Below are 18,296 nucleotides of genomic sequence, written 5' to 3' on the forward strand. Positions count from 1 at the left end.
TGAGAAGCCTCGGGGGGGACAGAGCATCTGCCTGGAGGGCGGAGGAGGGGCCCCTGGCGTGGCAGGCTGAGGGGCGCCTCTCAGATGGACAACGGCGCGTGCGCCGGTCCTGAAGCCGGTCTGGGGATGCAGATGGGAGGTGGGACAGGTCTGCTGGGGCATGTCCTGCACAAAGTCCGTCTCACTCAAGGAAGAAGGAGGCCCAGGGAAGCTGGCGCTTTGGTGTGATGGCCACGTCCACTTCGGCCATCCCGGGGGCAGGCTGGCGGCGCACCTGGGGCCCAGGAAAGGCAGCGCCCGACCCAGCTGAGCAGGGCTGAGCCAGCCAAGCCTTGCCGCCTCACCTTGCCCCCACGCAGCCCAGGCAGGTTGGCACGGCCAGCGGCGGCCCTCGCGGTGCAGGCCGGGGGCTCTGCCGTGCGCTCCCCTGAGCCCTCCTTGCTCTCAGATGTTCCAGGTCATCCAGCCCGAGCGGGCGCTGTACATCCAGGCCAACAACTGCGTGGAGGCCAAAGCCTGGATCGACATCCTCACCAAGGTGAGCCAGTGCAACCAGAAGCGCCTGGCCGTCTACCACCCGTCTGCCTACCTGAACGGCCACTGGCTGTGCTGCAGGGCCTCCTCGGACACGGCCGCTGGCTGCTCCCCCTGCACTGGGTAGGTCGTGACCAGTCAGTGCCCCAGCCCCAGCAGGGATCAGTGAGGGGCCAGGTCCTCCATCTTTGGGGGCCGCCAAATAACCGACATCACAACTGACCCTCCTCCTCTCCACCGCTCTCATGTGTCTGCGCAGCGGCCTCCCAGCAAACATCCAGCTGGACATCGACGGGGACCGAGAGACTGAACGTATCTACTCCCTCTTCAGCTCGTACATGAGCAAACTCGAGAAGATGCAAGGTGAGGCGGGGCTGGGGGAAGCCAGTGTGACAGCGCTGGAGTGGAGGAGGCTTCTGCAGGCTGGTGGCTGCTCTGGAGAGTTACTTTAGTAACAGTTTCTGTGGGTAATTTTAAGATGGGATTTAGCTTGCAGCCTCTGAACTGCAAAATTCTTGAGAATATCCTATGTCTTAGTAACTCCCATGCCCCCAGAGGGTTTCATTTTCCAGAGAGACATGAGCATGTGTGTGGACCCATATGTGTGTGTGTGTGCAAGAGTGTGGAACCTTGTGTGTGTGTGTGTGTCTGTGTGTGCATGAGTGTGGACACTTGTGAGTGCATGTGTACATGAATGGACAGTGAATGGACAGTTGTGAGTGTGTGTATACATGTGTGTAGACCCGTGTGAGTGTGTGCACATGAGTATGAGCCCGTGTGTGAGCGTGTGTGCATGAATGGACAGTTGTGAGTGCATGTATACATGTGTGTGGACCCATGTGAGTGTGTGCATATGAGTGTGGACCCGTGTGTGAGCGTATGTGCATGAATGGACAGTTGTGAGTGTGTGTATACATGTGTGTGGACCCGTGTGAGTGTGTGCACATGACTGTGGACCCGTGTGTGAGCGTGTATGCCTGCCCAGCATCTCCAGGCATGTAGATGCAGCTGCGTCTCTCTGGGTGTTCGTTGCTCTTCTTGCCCTACTGAACTAAGCAGTATAGGTGGGACAAGTCAGGAGGCGCAGGGGCTTGGCTGGGCTGCATCACAAGAGGCAGATGCAGGACGGATCCCCCAGCCGTGCCTCGGGGTCGGCGCTTCTCAGAGCTGGGGTCGGACAGTCTGCAGTGGGCCCTGAAGCCCCGAAAGGAGCCTGGAAACAAGACTGTCAGAGTCTTGTTGTCTGCTGGTCTGGCCTGGAAGTGTCCGTGTGGCCTGCTTTGACAGGCACACAGCTGCCTGTCCGTGAGCTCCGCCCGCTATTCTTAGGCCCACCTCCCTCTGTGCACAGCGCCACACTGCGACCCCTGCGCCCTTGCCCCTGACGCACCCACAGTCTCACACCCCCGTGGCCTGCGGGTTCCCCTCCCCCCAACAGCCTGTGCTAGCCTCTGTCTTTGCGATGATAGTCGTCTCAGAGCGCTTCACCTGTGATGCACATGAGCCTTGAGAAGCAAGGCTGGTGTGACTCACCCCACACCCGGAACTCAGGAGGCTCTCGGCACCTGTCTGCTGGACGGGTGGATGGACGTCCAGCAGAGGAATGGGGTCTTGGGCACCTCATCTCCCTCCTGGGCAGCAGTGCTCTTGACAAGCAGGGTACCCAGGATGTCAGTAGGATTGGGGACCGTGTCCCCCACTTCATGGAGGCACCAAAGCACTGAGCCACTTGCCACGGTCTTCAGGCCTCTGCCTGGAACCTCAGTGCTTTCTTGAGGCTGATAGTCTGCCTTCAGAGGTTCTCATCCCTTTGGGATCCTGTCTGTGTTCGCCAGGCTGCCCTGAGCACTCAGCCTGTGGGCTCCTGTCGTACCAAGGCCGCTCCCCTGGAGAAGCAGCCTCTCGGGGCTTGGAGGTGGCTGTGTCGCTGTCACCCGTCCCCCACCCTCACACGCGGACCCCGCTCAGTGCTCCCCGGGAGCTTGGTGATGGTGCAGCCAGGACCTCGGGCGGGCGGGCCCAGAGCAGGGCTGGCAGGATCCCTACTGAGGGCCTGGCATGGGGCCCCGGCTGCTGGTCAGAGCCGTGCAGCCGGGGTCCTGGTGATGGTGACTGGCCGCCCTTGCTGTGCCTCAGGCACAGACCCGGTCACAGGGGCCTGAGGAGGGCTCGGAGTGACTCCAGACCCAAAGCAGCGCTGCACGCAGGCCCAGGGCCGCCATCCGCCCTGCGACCCGGTGGGCCTGACCTTCCGTCTCGGGGTGCAGACACTGATGTGTGGCTGGGCCTATGGGTCTTTGGGTCCTGCGTCACCTGGCCCTTGGGTGTCCTCCCGACTTTGCGTACCTTACCCCCCTTGTCACCTGGCAGAGTCCACCTTGCCGCCCTCTGGTCCTCAGGATGTGGCTGGCCCGTTGTCAAGTCCGCATGTTGGCCTGTCCGTGTCTGCCCTGTGCTTCTCCTTGTTCCTGGAGCTGTTTCATAAAACCATACCCGCTGCTGGCGGGCATCAGCATGCAATCCAGCACTGCCAGGCTCGCTTTTGGGAGCCTGTTAAAGAGGAGTGGGTGAGCTTCCTGGCCTCCAGATGCTCGGGGTCTGTTTTTGGTCCAGTCACAAGTCTGGTGTCTGACATTGGGCTCAGAAGACCTGCTCCCCCAGCCTAATCTTGGGCCCTCCTCCCAGCCTCTCCCAGCGTGCTCCCGTCACCCTGGCCGTGCTCCCTGACACCCTGGGACGGTGCATGGCGCTGCCGCTGCTGCTCCATCACTTCAATCATGTCTGACTCTGGGCGACCCCGAGGACTGCAGCCCGCCAGGCCCCTCTGTCCGTGGGAGTCTCTAGGCAAGAATACTGGAGTGGGCTGCCATGCCCTCTTCGAGGGAATCTTCCCGACCCAGGGGTCAAGCCTGAGTCTTCTGCATTGCAGGCAGGTTCTTTATCGCTGAGCCACCAGGGGAGCCCCAATGCTCAGCACACAGACCTTAATTCAGAGCCACATTGGCATCCCCTGCGAGACAAGCTGGCACATCGCCCACCAGGCAGCACCGACTTCCTCCTCCAGGAAGAGGCCCACCGACCACCCTGTGAAGCAGTTCACGCAGCCCCATCCTAAGGCGGCCTGGGTCTCCCTGCCCGCGCCCTGTCCCCACCCCCGCCCCCCACCCTCGGGGTCTCCCTGTCTGCACCCTGTCTCCACCCCTGTCCACCTCCCCAGTGTGGTCCTTCCATGATTCCCATCCTGCTCTAAGCAGCCCCGTCTCCCAGCAGGGCTCACTGAGGCTCGGCGCTTCAGTGACTTGCTCAAGGCGAAGCAGTTAGCACAGCGGGGCTTCAGGAAACAGATGCAGGCTGATGTAGACACGTCAGCTGGTGTGTCCCCCCTGACCCTGGTGCCCCCAGGTCTCTGCTTCTTTATCCCTTACATGTGGAACCGTCATCTTCCTCACACCATGTTCCCTTTTCCCTTGAAAGTTTAAATCTGTTTCCCCTTGCACAGACTCGTGGTTTTTTGGTAAGAATTAGGAGATTCCTTCTGAGTCAGTAAAGGCAGTGAAGCTTTCTGTGACAATGGTGATGACAGTAATGATGATGATGGTGGTGGTGATGGTGATGATGGAGGTGGTGATGGTGATGTGATGGTAATGAAGGTGATGGTGATGATGAAGTTGATGGTGGTGATGTTGATGAGGGTGATGATGGTGATGTCAATGGTGGTGGTGATGATGGTGATGATGTTGGCGATGGAGGAGATGAGGTGATGAGGGTGATGATGCTGGTGGTGAGGAGATGAGGTGATGAGGGTGATGATGTTGGTGATGGAGGAGATGAGGTGATGAGGGTGATGATGCTGGTGATGAGGAGATGAGGTGATGAGGGTGATGATGCTGGTGATGAGGAGATGAGGTGATGAGGGTGATGATGTTGGTGATGGAGGAGATGAGACAATGAGGGTGATGTTGATGATGAAGTTTATGATGGTGATATCAATGGTGATGATGATGATGGTGGTGACACCCTGCATCCCAGACCAGGGTAAGGGGCCTCAAGCTGGTTCACCTGGGCCAGGCAGCAGGAGTGCAGGACTCAGCTCAGGTGTCTGGGGTCAGATGGGGTCCTGGAGGCCACAGTGTGGTCTTCAGCAAGAGTGAGGTGGTCTTAGGAGAAGTTACCTGTTGAGCAGGTGGTGCAGTGTCCCGCCTGGCCCAGGCTAAGACAGAGCCAGCTCACTCCAGAGAGGGTCTGGGGCCTGGCACTCAGCGTCGGACCCCCAGGCTGGGGTCCCTGGCCGCTTCCAGCCCACGGGCGTCTCCGCAGTCCAGGGGCAGCCTGGCTCTTGGCAGCTTCCGTTTCGTGTGCATTTGCTCAAGCGGTGGGTCCTTCCTGACGCGCTCCAGGGGCAGCGTGTCTGGCCCCACACTGACCTCGGCTTTGCACGAGCGGTGGGTCCTTCCTGACGCGCTCCAGGGGCAGCGTGTCTGGCCCCACGCTGACCTCAGCTTTGCACGAGCGGTGGGTCCTTCCTGACGCGCTCCAGGGGCAGCGTGTCTGGCCCCACGCTGACCTCGGCTTTGCACGAGCGGTGGGTCCTTCCTGACACGCTCCAGGGGCAGCGTGTCTGGCCCCACGCTGACCTCGGCTTTGCACGAGCGGTGGGTCCTTCCTGACGCGCTCCAGGGGCAGCGTGTCTGGCCCCACGCTGACCTCGGCTTTGCACGAGCGGTGGGTCCTTCCTGACGCGCTCCAGGGGCAGCGTGTCTGGCCCCACGCTGACCTCGGCCCTCCCTGGCACCGCAGAGGCCTGCGGAAGTAGATCCGTGTACGACGGGCCAGAGCAGGAGGAGTACTCCGCGTTCCTCATCGACGACCCCCAGCAGACCTACAAGACGCTGAAGCAGGTCATCGCCGGGGTCGGGGCCCTGGAGCAAGAGCATGCCCAGTACAAAAGGGACAAGTTCAAGAAGACCAAGTACGGAAGCCAGTGAGTGTGGGGTCTCGGTGGTGCGGGGGGCCAGGGGCGCTGCCTTGGACCACCTGCCTGTGGGCAGGGCAGGCTTCCTGCCTCCTTCAGAGCAGGTCCCTCTGGACTGTGTCCTAGAGCAGTGCCTTCCACCCCCACCCCCAGACCCTCAGGCCCCCAGGCCCCCAGGCCCCCTGCCTCTCGAACCATTTGCTTCTGAAGTTAGGCTTCCTTGGGCCAGCAGCCCTGCCTCCAGGAGCCACCTTCAGCCTCTCTCCAGGCTGGCTGTGGATCCCACCCCACGTCCTGGAAGGGACGGACGGCAGAGACGCAGGCTGAGTCAGGCCACCTGCGCTCCGCGCCACTGGCTGCAGGCGGCTCAGCCAAGGGTCCCTGTCCTCCTGCTCTGAGTGTGGGGTGATGAGAGTCCATAAGCATTGGAGCCCACAGACCCATGCAGAGCTCACCCAGCACACACCTGGCGTGGGCCCAGCCCCCCTCCCTGCTCCCCTTTCCTTCCAGGGAATGCATGGGTTTGGTTTGGGAAGGGAAGGGGGCCTCTGGAAGAGACCCTGACTCTGACCAGGCTGCGAGTGTGCCCAGCATCTCCAGGGATGCTGACCGTGTCTGCTCCTGGCTCCACAGACACTTGCATCACCTTTCAGACCCTCTAACACCCTCTGTCAGAGCCCACGCCAGCCGTGTGAAGATGCTGCCTTTTCCTAAACGTGGCAGACCTGCCATGTTGGAAACAGCCGTGACTCACAGCTGTGCCAGCATCCGTAGCCAACGGGGCACGGCACCACGGTGGCCGCTCCCGGGGCTCACGGTCTGCACACGCCTGCGCGACGAGCCCCACCCACTGGGACTGGGCTCACAGTGGGCATGTCCCTGGGTGGTTTCAGGCTGATTGCTTCCCTTGCTGGTCTGCATTTTCTGTGCATGTTACAAGGGTTGTGCATCACAAGCCAAGGTAGGAGCAGGCAGTGAGAGCTCAGAAGTATGCCAGGCACGGGGCAGCCCGTTCTCACACTCCCGTCCCCGCACCCTGTAGGGAGCATCCCATTGGAGACAAGAGCTTCCAGAGCTACATCAGGCAGCAGTCTGAGACCCCTGCCCACTCCATGTGAAGTCTCTGCACAAGCTCCCAGGCTAGCCCTGAGCCGCACCGACAGAGCCTCGCTGGGGGAGGAGAGAGCCAGGCCAGAGGGGCAGCGCGTCGGACGTCCTGAGGCTCCTGGGCCACTTCCGGGCAGCCGCGCACTTGGTCACGGCAATGGCAGGTGAGCTGGCCCTCCCGGAACACGGTGCTGGCAACACCGCAGCCTGCAGGGCGCGTGCCCGGGTCACACGCATGCTTGTCTCTGTGGCACTGAGGCTCTGCTTCGCCAGAGCAGGGACGTCCTGAACATTACTCTCCTGTGAGCCTACTGTCCGGGCGGCCACCAGCACAAGGCCTCCTGGTTTCAGCTTTGACGTTGGTGCCACCCCTGGCCGGAGGGTCAGAGCCACACGGAGATCCCGGCTGGAGGATGGCCTTGATCTTTGGGGGCAGGGGTCCTCTTGCAGAGATTTCCTGGGGGTCCCAGCCTTCATTCCCACCTTGCTGCTGAAATGCATCCACCCAACTGTCGCATCAAGGAGAGCTGTGTTGTTTGCTGTCAGTGGGACTTAAAGCAGAATGCCACCCGGGTGGGAGTTTGGGGAAGTTTGTAAAAATGGAAATGTGCAGTATTTTCAAGCTGTTTTTCTTAATGTTTTTAAAGAACCGTTTTAAATTAGCTCTTTGATATAAAGTATTAATAACTTGGAACATCCAAGCCTCTACCATTCAAGGGAGGTGCCACCTTAGGACAAAAAAGGGAATGGGTGTGTCTCATGGGTGACAAGACCTCAACACAAGGCCTCCTGGTTTCAGCTTTGACGTTGGTATCACCCCTGTTTGGAGGGTCAGAACCACACGGAGATCCCAGTTTGAGGACGGCCTCGATCTTTGGGGGCAGGGGTCCTCTAGCAGAAATTTGGTGACAATGGGTGACAAAAAAGGGAATGGGCGTGTCTCACAGCGGCCAAGTCAAGTCCCGGAGAGGAAAGGGAGGGGGAACCGCTGGGCCAGCACTGGGCGGCCTCAGGAGCAGATGCCAGGCCCGGGAAGAGCTGCTGCCTCTGACGCCCTCAGGTCAGCCAGGCTGAGCCTGAATTTGGAAAGCCCCATTCAGACCCCTGGGACCCGGTACCCTGTGCTGTCTGTCACTGGAGATCCAGATGCAGATAGAAATGTTAGCAGTTGTCACAAATGGTGGAAGAAATTGTTGCAAAAAAGAAACTTGCATCACACAACTATTAGCCTGCTCCAAACTGCAATTTTTAACATGAATTTGTAACTTAATGTTTCTAAGATACTAATGATGTGCGATGTATTTTACTGGCTAATTAAAACAGACCTTTTATTCTTTCTGAGACTGACTTGGTTTCACAGGAGCACCCGCTGATAATATGCACCTGTGGAGACGGGGTGGGTGGTGGAGCGGGGCAGGAAGGAGTTTAATGCCACACGCGTGATGGCAGGTGAGGTTCCCCTGATGACCCATGGGGTCCTCATGATGACAGGTGGGGTCCTTCTCATGACAGGTGAGGTCCTCTGACAGCAAATGAGGCCCCCCTGATGACAGGTGAAGTTTCTCTGAGGACAGATGAGGCCCCCCAGTGACAGGTGGGGTCCCTTGAGGACAGGTGAGGCCCCCCCGATGACAGGTGAGGCCCCCGAGGACAGGTGAGGCCCCCGAGGACAGGTGAGGCCCCCCCAGTGACAGGTGGGTTTGGCTGGCGGGTCCCAGGCCTCCTGTGAGCTACAGTGCTGTGAGATGTTCAGGGATGGATGTGGGAAATGGGGATCAGTCACTTTGGCTTCATTCTGAACATTGACAACACACAGTGCTGTCGGCCGATGCTCAAGAAACCTCTGCTGTGACTTGTCCCCCGTGGTCCCGGAGGAGAAGAAAAATCCTTGCTGAATAGGTCATCAGAACCTTTCTGTTAGACTGTGTTATAGGCTGAACTGTGCCCCACATAGTGTGAAATCCTGACCCCCAGGACCTCATAAAGTGACTGCGTCTGAAACAGGCCTTTAAAGAGGTGACGAAGGTCACCTGAGGTCCCTCAGAGACCCTGGCTCAGTCTGACTGGCGTCCTTTTAAGAAGAGGCGATTAGGACCCAGACACACACGGGATGGCCCCGTGAGCACGTGGTGAGGAGATGGCGTCCACACTCAAGGAGAGAGGCCTCCGGAGAGCAGCCCAGCCATGCCTGGACGTCTGGCCCTGGGCTCCAGACCCAGAGTGTCTGCTGTGGACACTGCCCAAGCCCTGGTTATGGACATGCCAGCAAAAGGCCCCACTTAAAAGGCAGGGAAGGGTTTCGTCAGCACAGTTCTGAGGATCCTGTCCCCAGGTGGCAACCCACCCCCGCGATGTCACATTTGAGCGAATCTCCCCTTGTCTGGCATGGGGAGGACGCAGGATGCCACCAGGGCCCAGACTGCCAGCCAAGTAGCGAAACCACCGCCCCCCAGGTCCTTCGTCCCTGCGAAGAGTCAAAGGATTCACTGAAGGCTCGACAGACATGGCTCCAGGAGCCCCGGGAACCGCGTGCTGGCACCAACCGCTGGCCTTCCGCCTCTGCTGTGGCCGGGCGCCTGGGGAGGCCGCTTGAAGCCACATCCTGGGGCTGGGCACCCGCTGGCCTCTGTCCCTATGGTGATGTCACAGGGGCCACCTAGCAACAGGGCCGGTGCCCGTGGGCAGCTCCCTGTGGGGCGAAGCCATGTGCTCCAGCTGAGGGCCACTCGGGAGCGCCACCCCCCACTCTGCTGTGACCAGAGGTGGGGAGGATGGACAAGGACGGCATGGCCGCCCACAGGAGGCACCGGCCCGGCCCCGGCGCCCCTCCCACGGGCGTGGGCACTGCACACCTCAAGGCAGCCAGCGAGATGGCCGAGCTGCAGCGGAGCCGGAGTGTGGGCGGCCTGCTCCAGAAGGGGGACCCGCCAAGCTGCATCAAGAAGCTGTGCAAGGAGCTAGGTGGGGGCAGGCGGCTCACCCAGAGCTAACGTGGGTCCCTGATCCCTGCACGAGGGGCTGTGGGGGCCCATCCTGGGGGCTGGGGGCTGTGGGGGCCCATCCTAAGGGCCGGGGGCTGTGGGGGGCCCATCCTAAGGGCTAGAGGCTGTGGGGCCCATCCTGGGGGCTGGGGGCTGTGGGGGGCCTATCCTAAGGGCTGAGGGCTGTGGGGGCCCATCCTAAGGGCCGGGGTCTTCGGGGGCCCATCCTGGGGGCCAGCCCAGGGCTTCGGGGGGGCCTGCTATAAGCTCTGCTGAGGGCAGGAGGAAGGGGTGAGGACAGAGACCTGGCCCCTGTGGCCTGTGAAGGCATCGAGTACTTTGGGAACACCTCTGGCTCTTGAGGGGGTGTGGAAAGTGTCTCGGGTTCATAGTGAGGCTCCAGGGAGAGCCTCGATTCCACTGTGGGAACCAGGGGCCTCACAGGGGCAGCGGGGAACCTGTGGGGCTGGAGCCGCCCACCATACATGGCACGAATGAGACTCTTACATTGTGAACTGTGCACATTTGCATCTTATGCTGTCTGTTTCCCACTCCAGCGTGTTTCTAACCCCGCAAGCAGGCAGTGGTGTGCCCAAGGTGGGGATGGGTGCTTGAAATGTACTGGTGCTGATGTGGACCTGCCCCTTGAGGGTCAGCTACCCCGGGGCAGCAGGCCCTGAGCTGGTGGAGAGACGGGGAGCTGCCAGTCATCGGTGGGGCCCCTAGGTCGTGGTTCTGAGAAGGCCACGCCAGCAAGCGCCCTTTGCCAAGACCGTCATTCAGGCCCAGGAAAAGAAACAGTGAACAGGAATGCGACTGGCCGCTCGAGCCCTAGGAGTGCCATTAAGAGGCCGTGGTGTAAAAATACTTGTTTTCTCAGCTTAAAAATCCAAAGCTGTGTCGGAGGAGGAGGTCACCGCACAGAGGCCACTCCGTCTCCCCCACCCCCCATCCAGCACGGCTGCTCTGTGTAGGGCTTTCAGGAGGGCTGAGTCCCCGAGAGGAGACCAACCCATAACCTGCTCAGAAGCACTGCAGGTGGCTGTGGTGTCTCCCAGTAACACTGGCCTCAGACCTTCCCGTCCAGCACCACGTGGTTTCCTGAGGTTGGGTGGCCGGGCGCGCCGAGCTGAGCCTCGTCCTGCCCTGTGCCCACCCGCCCTGAGGCTCCAGACCAGGGAGGCCCTGGACAGTTCCGAGGGGCTAGAACACAGGGCCGGCCTTGCTGTCCACGTGATCAAATGGAACAAGACATGGCCCCCCTGGGGGAGCGCCAGAGACCCACCCGGCCTCAACGCTCGCATGCGGGGATCACGGAGGAGGCTGGTGCTGCCTGACCTGTGGCTGTCAAGACCACAGGGTTGCAGGTCGGGGGGGCATCGCAGACATACCAGCTGGAAGGTGCAGAAGCCGCTGGAAGCCACAGGGCCGTGCCTGCGCTCTGAGCACCTCGCCTGGGACCCCGCAGCCTGGCAACTGCCTCACCGCACAGAACCTGCCCCGGGGCCCCTGATCGGCCCCTGCTCCCAACGGCCTTCCTGCAGGGCGTGTCCAGGAGGAGGAAGGCTGTTCAGAGGGTGGGCTCCGGGCCTCGGGCTGCTCCACATGGTGGGACCCACTGAGATCCACGGGCCGGAGGAGGCTCCTGCTGTGAAGGGAGTGAGGGGCGCCCTCGTTGCAGGGCAGTGTCGGTGTGGTCGTGCAGAGGGTTCTGCAATGTCAGCCCCTCGCCACCTGGCCTGCCCACCCTACACGCTCATCCCAGACCTATGGGGGCGACTCAAGCTCAGACAGTGACCTGTGAGTGGTGTGAGGGTCGCTTAGAGCCCAGCTGAAGGGAGGCGGAAAAAGGGGTGCTCTACCTCCAGGCCAACTCCCTGACGCCCCGCGCCCCCTCCTGACGCTGCTCGTGGAGCCCAGAGGAGCAGCCCTCCGGTCTGCCCGGAGATCATTACGACCCTGCAGACATGCCCAGAACCTGCGTGAATGCAGGATCTTCCTTAGAAGGCAGACGGGGGCCCACCAACACGAGTGTTTCCCTTTCTGACAATGGTGAGCTGGAGGAAAAGGCGGCTGTTGCTCATTCTGCGGCTGTGGCGGAGCAGAGAAGAACCAGCTCTTCCTGCTGATGCTTCCTCTCCTGTCAGTCCACGCAAGAGGAGGGAGCTGTGGAGAGTATGTGGGCCAGCCCATGCACAGACACGTGTGCACACACTCACACACACAGGGATAGGGTGCCAGCACACACGCATGCACACACTTGCCTACACAGGGACATGTGTGCCGACATACACGTGCACACGCTCGCACACCCACAGACATGAGCCCCAGCACATGTGCTCACACACAGGCACACACGCCAGCACACACGTGTGCGAACTTGTACACCCACAGGCATGTGCACCAGCACACAGGCACACACCTGTGCACGCAGTCTAGGGGCTGCTGAAGATTTTCCAGAAGTCGCCTTGGAGCACTGCCTGCAAACAGCGGCTCCTGACTGTTCGGGCCCTTCCTGCTGAGAGCAGTTGAGCTCTGAAACGTTCTCTGAAGGCCCACTGCGGCTGCACCCCTGGCCTTCAGGACTTTGTCTCTGGGTGGCCAGGGCCTGCCTGGGGACAGCACAGCACAGGTCAGCAGGTGCCCTGACGCACAGCACCCAGTTCTTACCTGCAGGGAGCTCAGCCCAGAGGCGAGGGAAGGTCCACGAATGACCCAGCCCGGGGCGTGGGTGCCGAGTACAAGGGAGGCCAGGCCTGGCAGAAAACTCCCTCCACGGAAGGTCACTTAACCGTGGGCAGGGTGCCCAGGGCCCCGTGAAGGACGGCGCTGGAGGATGTCAGGAGCCGGGGACACGGGCTCAGGGCTGGGGGAGGAACAGCGTGCGAGGCGGCAAGGGCCAGTGGACGCAGTGGCGCAGCTGGCAGGGCGCCCACAAGGGGCTGGCCCTGACCCCCTCCCTGGCGGCGCCCCAGCCCCGAGGCCCGCGAGCTGGAAAGACCCTGAGTGGCCAATCTGGCCACCAGATTCTGTAGGAAACGCTCCAGAACCATGGCTGCCAGCGGCGTCCTGCCGGGCGTCCTGCCGAGAGCGCTCCTTAAAGCTGGGAGCCTCCTAGACTGTGCCAGCTGCAGGACCAGGGCCCAGGGTGTGTGTCAGGCTGGGGTGGGAACCGGGCCACCAGGGGCAGGGGGTTCTGGAGCAGCCACGGGGCGCCTCAGGCTCAGGGTGGCTGAGAGGTTGTGGGGCTGGAGCGCAGCAACCTCGGGGCCCCTCCGAGGGTCCTCCGAGGCCCCGGGGCCTGTGGGAACCCCCACTGTGAGCTCCTGGAGCGAAGAACCTGTGTCTCACCAGGAAGCCACAGCCTCCTGCTCGGAGCTCAGGGCTCACGCTGCCCCATGAGGCCCTGAGATGCGGCCCCCTGCTCCCCATGTGTGAGGCACGCTGCTCTGCTCACAGACAGACCCCGCAGCCAAGAACCCGCTCCCACCGCGCCCTGGGCCACTGATGCTCAGATGCCGCCTCCGGGAGGCCACAGACCGAGCTCCCCCCGCCCCGACCACTGCTGCCTCCAGGAGAACATAGCAACACCACAGGCTCCCCAAGTGCCACTGAGAGGGCGAGGCCCCACAGGGACCCCTCGGCCCAGCTGCGACCCCTCGGGGCCCCTCACTAGCCTGCAAATTGCAGATGGGGACGCCAGAGCCAGTGGGCTCCCGGGCGAGGGTGCCGGGGGACTTGGGTCCGAACGGGGTAGCGGAGCCGGGCGCCCTGCGGGTGGCCGTCAGCACCCGTGCAGACTGACCGCAGCTCTGCTGCCCTTCCTCAGAGTCCGAAGACCCGGGGAAGGACGCCAGGAGTGAAGCAGAAGGTGCCAGCTGGTGAGCGGCCTCGGCACAGCGGAGGCAGCCATGCAGACGCGTGCGGGGACGTGGGAGGCGGGGCGGGAGCCAGGCCTGGAGGCCCTGAAGCAGGGCAGCAGGGTCCAGGGAGGCTCAGAGGGGCGGGCCACCCAGCAAATAGCAGCGTGGCTTAGCCCGGCCCAGCACCTCGGTGCTGGCACCTCTCTGCTGTCCTTCCCCGGGATCTCCAGAAAGAAAGCTTGCCCCCTGGGAGGCTGCCAGGGCCCCAGGGCAACCCTCGCGCTGGGTGGGTCTGGGTCAGGACGGCCTCTTGGAGCCCTGTGTCTCTGCCTCCGCACCTCCTCTCCCCCCAGGGCCTGCCTGGCCCACCACCCCTGCCCCTCTGCCAACGCAGGGGCAGAGCACAGGCTCCCAGGGCTAGGGTTAGGGTTAGGACGAAGCTGTCTCCCAACTGTCTCCACCCCCTGCAGCCAGGCCAGTCTGGAGGACAAGCAGGATGGGGACCAGGATGCCCGCGGGCTGGCACCAGAGGACGCAAAGGCGGAGGAGGCCAGCACCCGCTGCGAGCAGCCGGCCGGAGGGGAGGGCGCAGACGAGTGCACCCCAGAGGCCAAGGTGGGCCACACCCCCCACCTGCGCGGCCAGCCCCCGGCTCAGCCCTGCCCATTTACCCGGCCTGTCCCGCCTCCTCCTCACAGGAACAGGAGCCCGAGTCCATCAAGCTAGACGACCTTCTGGAAAAAGAGGCAAGACAGTCTCGCTTCAGTAGCGGAATCAGGCGGGGAGGCCGCAGGGCACGGTCCTGCTGTGGACGCCGGTCGGTCCCCCGGGCGGAGCTGGGCTTGCGTGGACCGGCCCTGAGCCCCCTTGGCACCGGGCTCTGTGCTCCGCCCTGGGGCACCTTAACCCCAGCTCGCAAAGCAGCACCGCACTCAGGGGGCAGAGAGTCCTGACCGAGACACCCTCAGCTCAGCCTTGTGGGGAGACCCAGCCCAGCCCCAGCCCGGGGTACAGCCCTCCCTGGACGCCGCCCACCCCCGGGCTCATGGGGGTGGAGAGGAGCTGGGCGGTCTTGCCAGGGTTTACACCGGTGGCCCTGGACCCGTGTCCGGGGGTTCTGGGGTTCCCTCCACTCCCAGAAACACTTCTCCTGGTGTCGACCGAGGCGCTACCCCAGGGGCACTTTCGGGGCCGAGCCCAGGAGCCTGAGGGGCAGAGACGTGGGGCAACCGCCACACAGACCCCGGGCCCTCAGGCCCTGTGTGCGTCTGCACCAGGCGGAGGGCCGCCTGCACACAGAGCCCAGGAGAGCGTGTGGGCGTGCAGCGTCCACCCAGCTCTCGGCGTGCCTGCTCACCCAGGCTCTGGTTCTCAGCAGGTAAAGGTGGGGGGCCCCTCTGGGTCATCAGGGACCTGATATGAGGTGACCGAGGGTGCTGGGGAGGCCAGACCTCCCCGCCCTCTGCCAGGAGCTCCCACCACACACAGCCAGGGTGTGGTGACCCCGGGGTAATGAATGCCCAGATCTGAGCACCGCGGGGCCTTGAGCCCATGCCCCTCCCAGGAAGCTGCACTCCCCGCCCCCCTCAGCCACACCCGTCATCCACGTGTCTCTGATTTCCCTCCGCAGAAACCACCTGTGTTTGTGGACGTTGACCTGGAAGACCGTGCCGAGGAGGTAAAGCGCCGGAGCCGAGAAAGCCGGGCCACCCACAGGGAGGCAGCAAGGTCGGGGCCCACAGCGGCCCTGGAAGCGTGCCCGAGCAGGGTGTGCTGGCCACTGAGCAGAGACAGGGCCTGGGGTTTGAGGACTGGCCTGGGGACCAGAGGGCACCCGGGCCTCTTTCTCACCCCCTCACGCCAACCCACACTCGTTCCTGCACCACCAGCAACCCCAGGGCCTGGGTCAACACTCGAGGTGCCCCAGGGCCTCGAGAATCTCTTGTGGGATTGTGGTCCAAGCCAGGAGCTGGAAGATTTAGGCTCCACATGCAGGGAAGGCTCACACAAGTCACCATGCCTTTCCATGACTCAGTTTTATCATCTGCAAAATAGGAATCTTAATACCTGCAGCCCAGCATTGTTCTGTAGCACCCTCAGAACAAACACTGCCTGGTGCCCAGAGAGCCCCTGTATCAGGTACTATCTTCCCTACCACCACCATCGTCCCTGTCTCCACCATTATCAAGACTACCACCCCACTCACTGTCTCCATCAGCATCAGCCTCACCTGCACCACCTCCAACACCACCATCATTTCAGCACCACTCTCTGTAAATGGAAGTGGTTGACCCAGTGGCCTGACTGGGTCTTTCCAACACAAATATTCTCTGTTTCTGTTATAGCGAGTAGCCGTCTCTTTGGAAGCTTTCTCTAATTCGCCCCTGCCTCGGGGCTGCTCCTTTCCAGGTGGTACTTCCTAGCTTTTTGCCCTCAGAACATGATGCACGGTGAAGAGAGTTGGTGACTGGCTCATACCAAGGTTACCGTGGCTCGAGAAGGTTCAGCCAGGGGCACAGCTGGGACTGAGGGACCAGGCCTTCTGACTTGCATTCCAGGGTCAATGACATGGTTCCTTGGTCTGGGTCCCCTAGCTAGAAATCCCTGCCTGACGGGACCTGCTGCGTGGGAGGATGCTCAGGGCCGTCTCCATGGCCCCATCTTGTTCTCCAGCCTTGGTCCCTAATGCCTCCCGCCCCGTCCCCTCAAATGCTCCTGCCCCACAGGTGATCACGTGCATCACGAAAGAAGAGAAGCGGTCCCAGAAGGACATGGGGGATGTGTCAGAGGACGAGTGAGTGAGGAGTCCACTTGGGGGGAGGTGGGCTGTGGTCAGGGGAGTGTTTGTCCCAATGCCTCCACCCTCTGAGGTAGAGATCATGAGGCTCTGGAGCCAGGAGGAGGCGCGATGCTCGCCCAAGGGCTGTGGGTCGATGGTATTTTAAATGGTACAGAGAAGCGCAAACAAGAAAATAGCTGTTCATCCACTTCTCACCTGAATTAACCGTATTAATATCTCAGCTGATTTGCTTGCACAGTTTTAAAAAGAAAAATTTCTCTGTTCACCTTGTAAAACTGATAGTCATTTAAAATAAATGAAGTCACATGAAATAGCACAACAGAGAGGGAAAGTTTAAAATACCCAAGTGCCACCAACTGGAAACAGTGGGGGCGTCTGGGAGCCTGGGCCCTGAGGGACCAGGAGCAGAGGCTGGAGCGTGGGCGAGCTGGGCTGGGGGGCCCCCGGCCACGCTCCTGTGCTTCCAGACGTGCTTGGCCGCAGCGTCCCGGCCCTTTGCGACTTGGCGGTGGCTGTTACTGCCTCTCCCTGGGTTGGGTTCCGGGGGGACAGTGTCCCTTTGAGGAGGTGTCACCCCCAAGTCTGTGCTGATCTCTGCTCACACGGCCAGGCACACAGCTTTTACCAGGTGTCAGGACTGCCTGGCATAGCCTCAGATCTAGGCTTGCCAGGAAAGTCTTCCTAAGCTAATGTCCACTTTTCTCATCGTTTCTTACTGGACGTGGTGATGGACTTGGTCACCCTAGGCACAATGTGGCAGTGCCTTTTCTGCCCCAGGCCAGGCGGGCCCAGGCCCACCTCTCAGCCTCCGGGTCTGGCTCCTGCACTCTGTGCTCAGCGGCCCCAGAGAACCTGTGGATGGGCCATGCCTAGGAACCAGGCCTCGGCGGCTGACAGCTGCTCCGTTGACAGGACAGGGTCTGCTCATAGTGGGTGCCTGGATACTCCCAGGGAGGTGGGGTCACCTGCCTGCTCACCCGCAGCCTCAGTCCGTCCAGTCAGCCCCCTCGGGCACCCAGGTGCCTGTTAGGGGCCCAGTGGGGCACTTTGACCCAGAGCCATGGAGAGCAGTGAGTGATGGAAGAGGAGTGCCGACTGACCCCAGAGACAGCCTTGGCTGGAAGTGGAACCCCCAGAGTCCCACCCAGCAGGAGTAGGCACAGGCCACGGTGCTCCGCAAACACTGGGCTGGGGTGGGCACTGTCCCCCTGCGATGCCTATTCACGACTGGGCTGTGGATGGACGGGGCGGCAGGCTCAGTGGGCCTTCAAGGCCTCTCATGCTCAAGGGGCTCCTGTTGGGCTGGAGAAGCCGAGGCAGCAGAGGGGAGGGCCCCAGAGGGGCCTGGGAGCTGTCTCTGGCTGGCGAGCTTACCCACGCGGAGTTGGTGGGAGGGGGCAGGGTGCCTCTCACCCCCTCCCCTCGGCCCCCAGGTCCAGGACCAGCTGGGTGTGCTGCATCCCATACTCCACCAGGAAGAAGGTGAAGGAGAGTGCGTAGGCTGGAGAAGGTAACTCAGGCTCAGGGAGGGGCCGGGCGGAGGGCAGGCTGCCTCCCGTGATCCTACCCCAGACCTGCCCCTCTGGCCAGTAACTGGGCCTCCACTTGGCTCCTAGGCCAGCCAGACCGGGAGGGGCGAGGATGCAGACAGCTGTCCTGAAACACCAGAGAAGCCTGCTTCAGAAGCACCGTGACCGCTTCACACACGATTCTCCATCACTGGGAAGCGATGAGGCCATCTTTTAAAGACGCAATAAAAAGTGAATGAAAGATGTACCTCTCAAGGGCCCCATCCCTTCTTGGCATGAATCTTGTCCCGTAAAATGTACATCAGGGAGGAGAGGCAGCTCAGGACTTATCTCCCAGGTCACATGGTCACACCTCCCAGGTCACATGGTCACTCCTCCCAGGTCACATGATCACTCCTCCCCTCCCAGGTCACGTGGTCACAACTCCCAGGTCACATGGTCACTCCTCCCAGGTCACATGATCACTCCTCCCCTCCCAGGTCATGTGGTCACAACTCCCAGGTCACATGG

General features: G+C 61.8%; 2 protein-coding genes and 1 long non-coding RNA gene across 7 annotated transcripts in view; all 3 read left to right on the forward strand.

Moving 5' to 3' along the window:
• RASA3 (RAS p21 protein activator 3) overlaps nt 1–7,949 on the forward strand; it is an 85,679-nt gene extending 77,730 nt beyond the window's left edge. For all 4 annotated transcript variants that reach the window (XM_070471341.1, XM_070471343.1, XM_070471342.1 and 1 more), the window contains 4 exons: nt 449–657; nt 794–897; nt 5,332–5,515; nt 6,549–7,949. In XM_070471341.1, the coding sequence (XP_070327442.1) occupies nt 449–657; nt 794–897; nt 5,332–5,515; nt 6,549–6,624 (573 nt within the window). In that variant the 3' untranslated portion in view covers nt 6,625–7,949. The remainder of the gene's footprint in view (nt 1–448; nt 658–793; nt 898–5,331; nt 5,516–6,548) is intronic.
• LOC139036300 (uncharacterized) lies at nt 904–4,030 on the forward strand. The gene is made up of 2 exons (XR_011489022.1): nt 904–3,101; nt 3,464–4,030. It is a non-coding gene; the product is annotated as an uncharacterized lncRNA (long non-coding RNA).
• Nucleotides 7,950–8,271: 322 nt separating the features above from the next.
• On the forward strand, nt 8,272–18,041 carry C8H13orf46 (chromosome 8 C13orf46 homolog). Of its 2 annotated transcripts, none has more exons than XM_070471346.1 (8): nt 8,272–9,574; nt 13,424–13,475; nt 13,928–14,072; nt 14,156–14,203; nt 15,088–15,135; nt 16,184–16,251; nt 17,691–17,767; nt 17,848–18,041. In XM_070471346.1, the coding sequence occupies exons 1-7, from the start codon at nt 9,385–9,387 to the stop codon at nt 17,755–17,757; spliced, it is 618 nt and encodes a 205-aa protein (XP_070327447.1). In that variant the 5' UTR covers nt 8,272–9,384; the 3' UTR covers nt 17,758–17,767; nt 17,848–18,041. The 2 variants fall into 2 exon arrangements, with proteins under 2 accessions (XP_070327447.1, XP_070327446.1); XM_070471345.1 differs by having other exon boundaries at nt 8,286–9,574; nt 17,874–18,041.
• The last annotated feature ends 255 nt before the right edge of the window (nt 18,042–18,296 follow it).

Source organism: Odocoileus virginianus, chromosome 8 (assembly GCF_023699985.2).
Source record: "Odocoileus virginianus isolate 20LAN1187 ecotype Illinois chromosome 8, Ovbor_1.2, whole genome shotgun sequence".
Taxonomy (NCBI): Eukaryota; Metazoa; Chordata; class Mammalia; order Artiodactyla; family Cervidae; genus Odocoileus; species Odocoileus virginianus.

Coding starts and splice junctions, on each gene's coding strand:
- C8H13orf46 (XM_070471346.1), top strand. CDS start 9,385: ATGGACAAGGACGGCATGGCCGCCCACAGGAGGCACCGGCCCGGCCCC. Junction 14,073..14,155: donor AGTGCACCCCAGAGGCCAAG/GTGGGCCACACC, acceptor TCCTCCTCACAG/GAACAGGAGCCCGAGTCCAT. Junction 15,136..16,183: donor TGGAAGACCGTGCCGAGGAG/GTAAAGCGCCGG, acceptor CCTGCCCCACAG/GTGATCACGTGCATCACGAA.